This window comes from Oncorhynchus masou, chromosome 18, assembly GCF_036934945.1.
Source record: "Oncorhynchus masou masou isolate Uvic2021 chromosome 18, UVic_Omas_1.1, whole genome shotgun sequence".
NCBI lineage: Eukaryota > Metazoa > Chordata > Actinopteri > Salmoniformes > Salmonidae > Oncorhynchus > Oncorhynchus masou.
In genome coordinates, this window is record NC_088229.1 from 39,778,682 (window position 1) to 39,791,642 (window position 12,961).

Here is a 12,961-nt window from a genome sequence, read left to right on the forward strand (position 1 = left end):
CTTGGTCATGTTGTCATGTCGGTGCATTGTCTAGAAACAGCTCTTTTTCCATCAAATAAATGTAATGTTAAACTTGTTTTTGTTTTCATTTGTTCTATGAGAAAATATCACAACAATCCTTTTTATTGTGCGTTATTACATAAATGCTTCAAAATTCACAAAGTGACATTGGCTGAAGGAGATTACCACAGACCTTAGTTTCGCCGTTTATTCTAAACAAAAACTCCATTTGTTTTTCCATAGGCTTTGTTCAACGAACCATGGCGGAGTTGGTGCCTACAAAAGATGTCATTGCTATTGCTTTCTATTACGACACATGCTTAATTACGTCATTTTTGTTTTGAGCTGACTTCGCCGTGGGGTTATTGGCTCACGCCCGGTTCCAAATCGAATGCAATCAACTTTCACCTGGTGCAAATCACGCCTACACGGGAGCCCGGGCGAGATTAATTGAACCTCCTCAAGGATTACTCTGCAGGTCAGGGATTCCCAACATGATCCAAGTCCCAGTGTCTGTGATGCCCGCCGTTTGCTGCAACAAACGCCCAGTGGAGAGCGTGGTGAAACAGACGAGCCAAAATGTCCTGATGAATTTTGATGCGGTCTTTACCCGACAAAGTCAAGTTAGGATATGTCAGTTATCCGTGCGAGCTTTTGTCCTGAACCCATTAAGGTGCTTTAGGTGCCAAGCGTATGGTCATGTTGCAGCAGTATGTAGGAGGGAGAATCCTAGATGTGAGAAGTGTGCAGGAGGGAATGGGACAAAGGAATGTGTAGAATAGATGGAAAAAGTGCTGGAGATCAGAACTGTCCGGTGAGAGAGAGGCAGGTTGAGGTTGCCAGCATCAGAGTAGTACAGAAGGTGTAGTATGCTGAGGCAGGGAAGAGAATAGTAGAGGAAGATGGGTCCAGGGTGAGGGATCCTAAGAAGATCCCTGTGAGTAGGCCGAGGCCAATAAAGAGTGATAAGAATAACGTGCTTCAATAAGGTTGGCTTAGCAGAAATGGAACGTAAATCACTGAAAATAGATGTTGCGGTGGCAGCTGCAGAGAAATACTTGGGTGTGTAAGATTTTACTGCAGAAGAGTTAGAAGATGTGTTTGAATGATAGTGTCCCGTCCTCCCAGGTTGCCGGCCTTGTGTAAGATCAGATAGGTTGGGTGCGTCTCTGATGTGATCTTCCTGTCCGGGTTGGCAGGAAGATCCCCCCCCCCCCCCTTGGGTTCGTGCCGTGGTGGATAACTCCGTGGGCTATACTCGGCCTTGTCTCAGGGTAGTAAGTTGGTGGTTGAAGATATCTCTCTAGTGGTGTAGGGGCTGTGCTTTGGCAAAGTGGGTGGGGTTATATCCTGCCTGGTTGGCCCTGTCTGGGTGTATTGTCGGATGTGGCCACAGTGTCTCCCGACCCCTCCTGTCTCAGCCTCTAGTAATTATGCTGCAATAGTTTATGTGTCGGGGGGCTAGGGTCAGTCTGTTATATCTGGAGTATTTCTCCTGTCTTAACCAGTGTCCTGTGTGAATTTTAAGTAGGCTCCCTCTAATTCTCTTTCTCACTTTGTCTTTTCTTGGAGGACCTGAGCCCAAGGACCATGCCTCATACCCCTGGCCTGATGACTCCTTGCTGTCCCCAGTCCAACTGGTCGTGCTGCTGCTCCAGGTTGAACTGTTCTGCCTGTGGCTATGGAACCCTGACCTGTTCACCGGACGTGCTACCTTGTCCCAGACCTGCTGTTTTCGACTCTCTCTATACCGCACCTGCTGTCTCTAACTCTGAATGATTGGCTATGAAAAGCCAACTGACATTTACTCCTGAGGTGCTGACCTGTTGCACCCTCTACAACCACTGTGATTATTATTATCTGACCCTGCTGGTCATCTATGAACATTTGAACATCTTGGCCATGTTCTGTTATAACCTCCACCCGGCACAGCCAGAAGAGGACTGTCCACCCCTCAGGTTCCTCTCAAGATTTTTACCTAGGTTCCTGCCTTTCTAGGGAGTTTTTCCTAGCCACCGTGCTTCTACGTCTGCATTGCTTGCTGTTTGGGGTTTTAGGCTGGGTTTCTGTATAGCACTTTGTGACATCGGCTGATGTAAAAAGGGCTTTATAAATACATTTGATTGATAGGGCCAAGTAGTCGAATAGTGCTGAGGTTTTAATGGGTGTGGGGTTAGGGCAATTTATTTTCTTCCCCGCGTCATTTTCCCTTCCGTTTTGTGTCACAAAGTGTAATGAATTCATCCTACACGACAGTAGGTGGTAAATACAGGGTGATCAGCTTCTATCTCAAGGCAATCAGACTGTTAAATAGCCATAACTAGCCGGCTACCACACGGTTACTCAACCCTGCAACTTAGAGGCTACTGCCCTATATACATAGTCATGGAATCACTGGTCACTTTAATAATGGAACACTCATGGTTTTAATAATGTTTACATAATGTACTGCTTTGCTCATTTCATATGTATATACTGTATTCTATTCTACTGTATTTTAGTCAATGCTACTTTGACTTTGCTCGTCCTAATATTTATATACGGTACCAGTCAAAAGTTTGGACACACCTACTTATTCCAGGGTTTTTCTTTATTTTTACTATATTCTACATTGTAGAATAATAGTGAAGACATCAGAACTATGAAATAACGCATGTGGAACCATGTAGTAACCAAAAAAGTGTTAAACAAATCAAAATATATTTGAGATTCTTCAAAGAGATTCTTCAACAGCTTTGCACACTCTTGGCATTCTCTCAACCAGCTTCACCTGGAATGCTTTTCCAAAAGTCTTGAAGGAGTTTGCACATGCTGAGCACTTGTTGGCTGCTTTTCCTTCACTCTGCAGTCCAACTCATCCCAAACCATCTCAATTGGGTTGAGGTCAGGTAATTGTGGAGGCCAGGTCATGTGATGCAGCACTCCATCCCCCCCCTTCTTGGTCAAATAGTCCTTACGCAGCCTGGCGGTGTGTTGGGTCATTGTTTTGTTGAAAAACAAATGAGAGTTCCACAAAGCGCAAACCAGATGGAAAGGCATATCATATTTCTCTTTGCTTATTTGAGCTGTTCTTACCATAATATGGACTTGGTATTTTATGAAACAGGGCTATCTTCTGTATACCAACCCTACATTGTCACAACACAACTGATTGGCTCAAACGCATTAAGAAGGAAAGCAATTCCACAAACTTTTAACAAGGCACACCTGTTAATTAAAATGCATTACAGGTGACTTCCTCATGAAGCTGGTTGAGAGAATGCCAAGAGTGTGCAAAGCTGTCATCAAGGCAAAGGGTGGCTACTTTGAAGAATCTCAAATATAAAACGTATTTTGACTTGTTTAACACTTTTTTGGTTCCTACATGATTCCATATGTATGATTTCATAATTTTGATGTCTTTGCTATTATTCTACAATGTAGAAAATAGTAAAAATAAAGAAAAATCATTGAATGAGTAGGTGTTTCACAACTTTTGACTGGTACTGTATTTCTTAATTCCATTTTACTTTAGATTTGTCTATATTGTTGTGAATTGTTAGATACTACTGCACTTTGGAGCTAGGAACACAAGCATTTCGCTACACTCGTAATAACATTGCTAAATATATGTATGTGACCAATAAAATTTGATTTGCGATAAGACAAATAGGCAGAATATGGATGCTGTAACCGGCCTCACACTCCAGTACAGTAGGTGGCGGTATATGCAACTTTCAGTTGGTTGCAATCCGGCAATAGAAATGTTATGAAGAACACGATCCAAGGACAGACAGTCACTGAGCCACAGCCAAGAATGCATCCTCAGGATTACACAGGCATCCGAGCTATAAATATATTCCCAGCCTCTCAGAGAAAATAGTCATGAGAGTGTTGTTGATTTCTTTCATAAATTATTTAAACCCGACTGATTTTATGTCATTGTGTCCCACATATAGGCATTTTTTCCATTTCATTACTTTTGTTCATGTACTGTTGATGCAGAGTCTGGCCAGAGCCAGTTCTTAAAACCTTGATTCATTGTGTCTGTATTCCTGCTAATTGTTAGAAGAATTTCTTGGTATTAGAAATGGACAAATAATTAAAATGTAGATTATTCGTTAATTCCCTAGAAACTTCTATTACAGTGGGCCGATTCGATTATACAAACCGCGGGGCACCGGTCTATGGCCCGTGATGTGAACGGGCAAAAGTGGTGAGGGAGGAGCGCCTTTCTCAAATGAACAGTAATCTGCATCGCTCGGTCATGTTGCCAGCCAGGCAGCATGGTGTATTGTCCAGAAACATATATTTTTCATAAAAGATATGCTTGCATTATCATTGGGAAGGTAGATAAAGCGGTTTTTGCATGTGAAAATATAGAATCCCACACATTATTCCACGTGGTTAATTTAGTGACTTTTTTCGCGGTTGGTTATGAACGGGGCACATGGCTCATGCGCCCGGTTCCAAAACGAATGCGATCAACTTTCACCCGGTGTAAAACATGTCTAACCCGGCGTCCGAGCCTGATTAATCGAATCTCCTTGGTTTGGGTACCCGCCTTGAATAATATAACTGTCCAATGGGTGTCATCGATGAAGACACGGAAGTGACGCAATTTTTGAATATTAATTTACTTTCTGTCTTCCACTTAGCTGGCGAGTTTTTCAGAATTGTTCCTGGTACTTAAATCCTCTTTTGGCGTCATTTGCAAGGCGACCCAACTCAGCCTGGAAGGTAAGTAGAGACTTCAGTACTTGGTGTGGAAGCGTTATGCCAACGATAAGGTAAGTTAGTTTGTTAACGATCCACAGACGGCCTTGTTTACATGCCAATCCCCGGGTTAGCGTGTGAGAGATGCGGCGGCTAGGGGGATCAGCGACTCGTTATGTATCAGTTCTAGTGAATTCCGGGGTGGAACAATGGCACCGCTGTTGATCTACGTTGCCTATGTCTAGGATAGTGTTTTATTGATTATTAAAATAATTATTTGGAAAACGGCTTGTGGTTAACTCTACTTTATTGCTAGCCATGTTAACTAACGTTAGCTCGCCAAACGTTAGCGCTGGGAAATTGGCTAGGCAAACCCAGCTACGAGACAGTCATGTTTCTGTATTCGGCCAGAACCCACCTCATTTGATGTATTACACTGTACACACCTAACTACGTCTATGATATCGTGTATGCATAAGTGCCTATTTATAGCATGTAGGGAATGCAAACAAGCGTCTAGCACTGACCTGGGGGCCAGGTCAATATTGCAAGTCACATATCAAACTCCTGGCTGCCTACTGCGGTGATCCATGGCTTTATGTTCATGCCACAAAGTCCATCACAAACCGTAGGACAGGAGCAGACATCCGAAATAGACCGACAATCGCCACACCGCCCACTACGTGGAGATATTTTTTTGGGGGGAATGCAAGAAGTCACTATAGGTGGCTGAATATTCACGTTTTTCTTATTAGGACTAGATGGTATGTCACGCGGCTGCTCCTGTGCCTACTGTCCTACCGCCTTGTCAGTAGGGGAAAACATCGTCATGTAATCCTTTAAACCGCTACATTAAGCCGCTTCCCGTGCTTTGTATCCCACACGTGTTATCATATTGTTTGTCTAATGTACAACTAGAAGAAAGGAAAGTCCCAGGGGTAATGGGAGATATCTGTGCTTTCCCGATCTTTCTGAAGCTTTGGTTGGACAAGTTTTGGTCGATCTCTATTCAGTGAATCACATAAGTGGCTGGGTATTGGAGCAGACCTTTCTGTCTAGTGCAGAGAGACCTTGACTTTATGGCGCACTGTAGTTCCATTGACCTGAGTTCAGACGAATGAACATCACACCGTGTCCCTGACCCGTTCTTCTGTATCATATAACTTGTCCATATAAATATCCTCAGACTCAACCATTGTCAAGGTTTTTTTTTCTGAACCATTTTATATCCCCCCCCCTCCTGTTTATCCTCAAGTTCTTTGTCTCCTTTCAGAGCATCCACCTCGACGGTTCCTCATGAAAGACGGGGAGTGTAACTTCTTCTGCTTCTTCCGCTGCTGCTGAGCGGTGCTGGGCTAGTTTGTGGAGCCGTTTTCTCTGGGCTCTGTAGTTCCCCAGGTGGTTCCGGCGGCCAGAGAGCCAGTCCTAGAGTGAGGGCGTCTCTGCCGGCGAATGTCTGTGGACATGAACATCAACGAGGATGACCTCGGGGTCAACTCTGAGGATGATGACGGGGGGGACGACGACGACCAGGGGGACATAGCCGACTACTATGAAGGCGTGGCCGGAGACATGGAGCAGCAGGGGTCTGACTCGTTTGACCCAGAGGAGTACCAGTTCACCTGCCTCGACTACAGGGAGAGTCAGAAGGTGCTCTGCGACGAGGTCAACAGTATCGCCGCCATCCTGAAGGTTTGTGTTGGGCTAGTTTTTAGGGGTAATTGAGGTAGATTTTTACCATTAACCACATCTAGGGTCAATTACCAAACCCTCAATCTTAACTGTAACTAGTAGGGGTGTGAAAATATGTGAGTTGGGTTAGGGGCCACACATTCATTCTCATGGGGGGACGGGGGGGGACCATATCTGTGGCACGGTCATATGATCTCTAGTTATGAGGTGCTTATCTTTCCAGTCTCAGTAGTTATCAGTTTAAAGAAGTAATCAAAGTACTTGAAGGTTCTGCTTCTGCCTCCTGAGAACAGTCTCTGTCCTCTCTCTGGACAGGTTTTACCTGCTGTAGCCAAACTGGTCCTTGTGCACTTTCACTGGCAAGTGTCACAAATTCTGGACAGGTAAACACGCACGAGTTCAGTCCTACTTACTCATATTTTCATACACTATGCAAATATTCTGATCAACTGGTTCGAATATGACTTCTGGTGCCCTGGTTTTGCCTTTTTTTTAGATACAAATCAAGTTCATCTCAGTTGCTGTCTGATGCCCAGGTCCAGCCCAGCAGCACCTGCAGATCAGTTCCCGTAAGTACTAAGAGTGCTCTTTCTATGGAGTCTGTAATGTATTTGGAGTGAAGTTCAAGGTTCTGTCTGGAGAGGTACAGGGACTCTATGTTCTAGTTGTGTAAGTGGTCTGAACTGTCACTGACCAGATTTGGCCAATGGGACACCATTTGACTATCGTGTGTTTTCTTTCGGTCCTCAGACGCCTCAGTCCCTCCAGTGTGGGGTGTGTCTGCAGCTGGTTCGGAGGGACACCCTGCTCGCGCTGCCCTGTCAGCACTCCTTCTGCAAAGGATGCTGGGAGCAGCATTGCACTGTACTTGTCAAAGATGGGATGGGAGTGGGTAAGCAGTGCTGCTAGGGCTGATGCGACCTGTCAGTGTGTTCAGAGGTCAGCAGCTTGTTTCTTTGAGAATAGTGACATGATAGGTTTTGAAGATGAACCTCGGTGACAATTATTTGATAGCCTTTACTTGCAATCATATTCTGATGTCTGTACCTTGGATATTTTCATTTTAAATTTGTCTCGTATAAAATTTCAAAATATGTATTTGAAATCCATGTTTCTCAAGATATTTTTTATGCTCAGGGTGTATGCTTAAAATATTTAAAATGGCCGGTCTTTCTCTGTGCAGGCATCTCCTGTATGGCCCAGGACTGTTCCCTCCAAATGCCAGAAGACTTTGTGCTCTCGCTGCTGTCTGGTGAGGAGCTGAAGGACAAATATAGACGCTACCTCTTCAGGGACTATGTGGAGGTACGAGTCTCAGCCTGTCCTTCTGGTGGTCTGTCTGGCTGCTTGTCGGCGCTTCCCTCGGTCTGTCTGTCCCTCTTTCTATTGGTCTCTGTCCCTCTTTCTGTTTCTCCCTGCAGCTTTTGTTCTTGAGCAACAACCGTTTAATAAAAGGAAACTATCGGCCTCTAAATGTCCGTCTTTCAGCCAGTGTGCATATTTGTCAGGACCTGCCTAGCTATTGAAGGTAGCTGTCGGTAAGGCCCGGTGTCTTGGCTGGTTTACAGTGGGTCTAACTACAGCTGTAGACGGTGATATGTTTGCAGTAATGTCATGAGAAATTATATAAACGCAAAAGGTGTTTGCATGACATCAGCAGCCTGGATGGTCCAAATGGCATACCTGCTCTAATTTAATATCAATCAACCCATCTGTTAAAATATTAAGGATGTCAGTCCAGCAAGCCAGGCAACCAAAATGAGCTACCGAGTGGTATATTGGTTTGCTAGCTTGTTAACATTTTGACTGTAGCTGAATTTTGTTCATTAAAGTGAACGTGTTACAAAATCATTATTTACAAGGCAATGTGGTGTTAAAAATAGCCTGTTTAAATTTGTAAATGTGACAATTAAAGCAGTGCATTCTTTGAGAAATGTAGAACTTCTAGAAGCTGTCAAAGGTGAGCCTTTTAAAAGTCTCTGCGACAAGGAAACCGACAGGCGCATCAGCGGTCTTCAGAGTCGGACTGAGTATAAATTAAGTTTAGTTCTGACCAAGGATGCATTTGAATGGTCCACAGACATGTCGATAGACTGGACTGAACAAGCCTCCTCTCTCTCTCCAGAGCCACTTCCAGTTGCAGCTGTGTCCAGGGGCAGACTGCCCCATCGTCATCCAAGTGCAGGAGCCACGGGCCCGCAGAGTACAGTGCATCCACTGCAATGAGGTCTTCTGGTAAGACCGACGCCAGCACATACAACTCTTACACCCAGATCAGTACACCATTTCTTAGAGTCATGTGTATCATGTCGGATAAACATATGGTCATGTCATTTGACTCCCTGTGGATGCCCTTATAACTATCTCCACTGTCTCAGTTTCAAATGCCGGGCCATGTACCACGCCCCAACAGACTGCCCGACTGTCCGACGGTGGCTGACCAAATGTGCAGACGATTCCGAGACGGCCAACTACATCAGTGCCCACACTAAAGATGTGAGACGGTCCACACACTCGCGCGCACACAATGAAATTAGGTGTGGTTTTCCAACATTCTCCTGTGCTTTTGTCTGTAATGACTCCCCCCCCCTTCATTTCCTTCTTCCCCCCCCCAGTGTCCCAAGTGCAATATCTGCATTGAGAAGAACGGGGGCTGCAATCACATGGTGAGTGGTAATGGAATCTGCATCTGGGTTGTGCCGGCGATCAGCACATTCTCGTTCGCATTAGTTTCCTTTAAATCTCTGGAGCTTTTCTACGAAGGTCTACTTTTACTTCAGCTTCTTTTTAAGTGTCTGACATTGTGTTTCCCCTCTGTTTCAGCAATGCTCCAAGTGCAAACATGGTGTGTATCTGTTATACGGCTTCTTACAGCTCAACACCAAATGAGCCTTTATACCCATCAATTTACCCCCCAACGTTCTGCTGATTTAACGGGCTCAAACCGTATGCAACCCATTTGACATTGAGCTCGCCTTGTTTTTTCCCGTTAATGTCATCTGTATGTGTGTAGACTTCTGCTGGATGTGTCTGGGGGACTGGAAGACCCATGGCAGTGAGTACTATGAGTGCAGTCGCTACAAGGAGAACCCAGACATCGTCAACCAGAGCCAGCAGGCACAGGCCAGAGAGGCCCTCAAGAAATACCTTTTCTACTTTGAGAGGGTGAGATGACTACGAAACACTAACATGATACCATCACTGACGAGTACTTAACTTCTGTGCACACTGAGTTTTGTATGGAATTCAGTGAACCTTTCAGCTGTGACATGAACTACATCAAACACCTATGCGTTGCCAGAGTAACAGTGTCAATCAGTTGGTTTGTCTACCTCGTGGCATTACACCGCTGTCAGTACATGTGATGTCAACCAGCGCCATACATTAAAAATGGTCAATCATTATATTAATGCATGCGGTGCACTTTTTAGGCTAGTACACATGTTCCTCAGTCACACAAACTTCCACAGAAGTAGTCTGCATGTCGTCTCTGGTACTTTTAGATTATGGCAACGGTCTCATGTGTCAAATACCGCTCATGTTCAACTCTTGAGTGTTATAGAAGCAAAGACACCATGTCAAATGAACACAGATCTTTGTCAGAATCACCCAGAAGTGCGTTTCTTGACTGTATTTGTGTTCTTCAGTGGGAGAACCACAATAAGAGTCTCCAGCTGGAGGCTCAGACGTACCAGCGGATCCAGGAGAAGATCCAAGAGCGGGTGATGAACAACCTGGGCACCTGGATAGACTGGCAGTACATGCAGAACGCTGCTAAGCTCCTGGCCAAGGTACTACGTTCCCACGCCAAAGGACCAAACGCACACAGTAAAACACGCATGTTTTCATGGGCTTTTCACACAACTTTATTGTTACCTGAGAGGTGCCAAACCAAGTGTGTGAATCTGATGTGGCGCAGTTTGGTTCCGTTCGGCATAATGGTGTGAAAGGGTTATCAGGTTTCTTATTTGACCTACTGCACTACACTGCTCCTTGACCCAATGGCAAGTCGTGCTGATCTCTAATCTGCCTGTCCCACAGTGTCGCTACACTCTGCAGTATACATACCCCTACGCCTATTACATGGAGTCTGGTCCGCGTAAAAAACTGGTGAGTGTCTGTCTAGTATAAACTACCACATTCTGTCAGCGGTGGGGGGGAAAAGGACCCAACTGTCTTGAGTGAAAGTAAAGATACCTGAATGACTCTCGTGAAAGCCACCCAGGACAAAATACTACTTCGTTTTTAACACTATTTTGATTTTAAATATACTTAAGAATCAAAAGTAAATGTAATTGCTACGATGTATACTTCAGTATCAAAAGTTAAACATATTTTCAAATTCCTTGTATTAAGGAAAGCCAGGGTCACCAGGTATGTTCTCTAAGTTTCAATCGGACCGTTTTCCATTCAACATGTAACGAGTGCTTATGGGTGTCGGGACAATGTATAGAATAACAAGTACATTTTGTTCAGTGATGTAAAAGTTATCCAAAATATAAATACTTAAGTAGTATTTTCAAATACGTTACACTACTGCATTCCATTAATATACATTGAACAAAAATATAAAGTCAACATGTAAAGTGGTTTATGAGCTGAAATAAAAGATCCAAGAAATTGTCCATGCGCACAAAGCTTATTTCTCATTTTGTGCACACATTTGTTTGAATCCTTGTAAGTGAGCATTTCTCCTTTGCCAACATAATCATCCACCTGACCGGTGTGGCATATCAAGAAGCTGATTCAATGGCATCACACAGGTGCACCTTGTGCTGGGGTCAAAATGCTACTCTAAAACATGCAGATACTTTGAGAAGTGTACAATTTGCATGCTGACTGCAGGAATGCCCACCAGAGCTGTTGCCAGAGACTTGAATGGTAATTTCTCTACCATAAGCCACCTCCAATGTCATTTTAGAGAATTTTGCAGTACGTCCAACCGGCCTCGCAACCGCAGACAACGTGTATGGTGTCGTGTGGGTGAGGGGTATGCTGATGTAGACGTTGTGAACCGAGTGCCCCATGATGGCAGTGGGGTTATGGCATGGGCAGGCATAAGCTACTGACAACTGTTGTAATTGACAGATTATTTCTTTTTTTTGCTAAGCACATTTATTCTGCTAATAACATTTGCAAGGGGGTTATAGAATCATTCACTCAATGATGTTTGCAGTCCGCAAAGATGCCATTGACTCAAATTGATGAGATTCATTTACAGGGATGGTGCTGCAAGTTGCTAATTTTACTTTTTTTAAATATAAAAAAATTAAACGCGCTGTCTATAATGAAAAAGTAGCCTAATGAATGCTGTTTGTCCTATTTAGTTTGAATACCAGCAAGCCCAGCTGGAAGCGGAGATTGAGAACCTGTCCTGGAAGGTGGAGCGAGCAGACAGCTACGAGAGTGGGAGCGAGGGGGAGCTGAGTGCTAATGACAGAGGGGTAAGGAACAGGGTGAAGATGTTCCCAGATTAAGACTTCCATTGGTCGGGAGCACGGGAGTTGCCGGTTAATGGCACGCCTTGGGAAATCAGAAAGGACCCCTGAAATATGTACGTCCCTAGGCACCGTATTAGTTTTAGACACTGAACACTTTAAATTCTTCCACTCGCTCTCTTTCAGGATCTGGAGAATCAGATGCACATTGCTGAGCAGAGGAGACGCACGCTGCTGAAGGATTTCCACGACACCTGAAGTCTCCAGACTACTGCGACGCACCAGCAGCTCCCTGTCTCCTTCACTTTCCATCCCTTTGTCTAAGGCTCCGCACACTCATCCCTCCCTTGTTAAGCGCTCTTTGTGTCTGCTACAGGGTCCCAGAATGGTGTGACTGTATCCCTCCTCCCATTTAGATGTCAAGAACGCCACATTCAAACACACTAAACATGAAATGAGAGGGCATGCGCGCACACACCGTGAACACAAACATGCTTTAACACTCCGCCAAAAAAAAGAAACCTTCATAATTCTCCCACACGATCCCACCATCCCTCTACCTGTTTGTTCTTTTTTTTCTTCTCACATTGTTCACCTTTTTCTGTAAATTGATAGTTCGTAAAAAAACAAACAAAAAAAAAAACATTAAAGAAATGCTGTAATTTTCAACGGTTGTACAGAAATAGTTACTGAGTTTTTAAACCAGATGTAGTTTTCTTTTGTGTTCATTATCACACATGAAGGACAATGCCCATGAGCAGAAAGGAACTGGCACCCATGCAAGGTTCACCAGCTATGTGGTTATCAATGGGTTGACCCAGATCTTCCAGTCGGCTCTTATCAGTATACACAACTTTAGGACTTTCATGCTACTCAAATACAGGTCAGACTTTGCAGCCCAATTCTGTTACCCCCCCCCCCCCAACTCTTATTGTTTTCACCACCTGAGCTTAACTTATTGGCCAAAGACCATTTAGTAAAAAAAAAATATATATATAACTGAATGGGGCTGCCTGTCTAAATGCAGCCATACTGGACACTTCAGAGGTTAATGTTGTGACAACCTCTGACCGTTGAACACAAGCCTCCACAATGCATTATTTTTGACACGGCCTCTAAATAAGAGCTGCAGTGTC

General features: G+C 44.3%; 2 protein-coding genes across 2 annotated transcripts in view; both read left to right on the forward strand.

The window, feature by feature from the left end:
- The window catches only part of xpc (xeroderma pigmentosum, complementation group C), a 29,367-nt gene extending 29,291 nt beyond the window's left edge, over positions 1-76 (forward strand). Inside the window, exon 14 of the mRNA XM_064923280.1 lies at positions 1-76. This exon is cut by the window's left edge and continues 1,292 nt beyond it. The gene's annotated coding sequence lies outside the window, so the exon portion shown is untranslated.
- A 4,534-nt stretch (positions 77-4,610) lies between these two features.
- On the forward strand, positions 4,611-12,494 carry LOC135504573 (E3 ubiquitin-protein ligase ARIH2-like). Its single transcript, XM_064923281.1, has 15 exons — positions 4,611-4,719; positions 5,969-6,387; positions 6,703-6,770; positions 6,884-6,956; positions 7,138-7,279; positions 7,571-7,692; positions 8,513-8,622; positions 8,766-8,883; positions 9,003-9,053; positions 9,211-9,232; positions 9,401-9,552; positions 10,035-10,178; positions 10,429-10,497; positions 11,715-11,831; positions 12,012-12,494. Exons 2-15 carry the CDS (start codon positions 6,148-6,150, stop codon positions 12,081-12,083), a joined length of 1,500 nt encoding a protein of 499 aa, XP_064779353.1. The 5' UTR covers positions 4,611-4,719; positions 5,969-6,147; the 3' UTR covers positions 12,084-12,494.
- Positions 12,495-12,961: the final 467 nt, after the last annotated feature.

Excerpts from the sequence above, each read along its gene's own strand:
- LOC135504573 (XM_064923281.1), top strand. The coding sequence starts at position 6,148 with ATGTCTGTGGACATGAACATCAACGAGGATGACCTCGGGGTCAACTCT. Across the intron at positions 8,623-8,765 it reads CACTGCAATGAGGTCTTCTG|TTTCAAATGCCGGGCCATGT; the intron begins GTAAGACCGACG and ends CCACTGTCTCAG. Across the intron at positions 9,233-9,400 it reads ATGCTCCAAGTGCAAACATG|ACTTCTGCTGGATGTGTCTG; the intron begins GTGTGTATCTGT and ends GTATGTGTGTAG.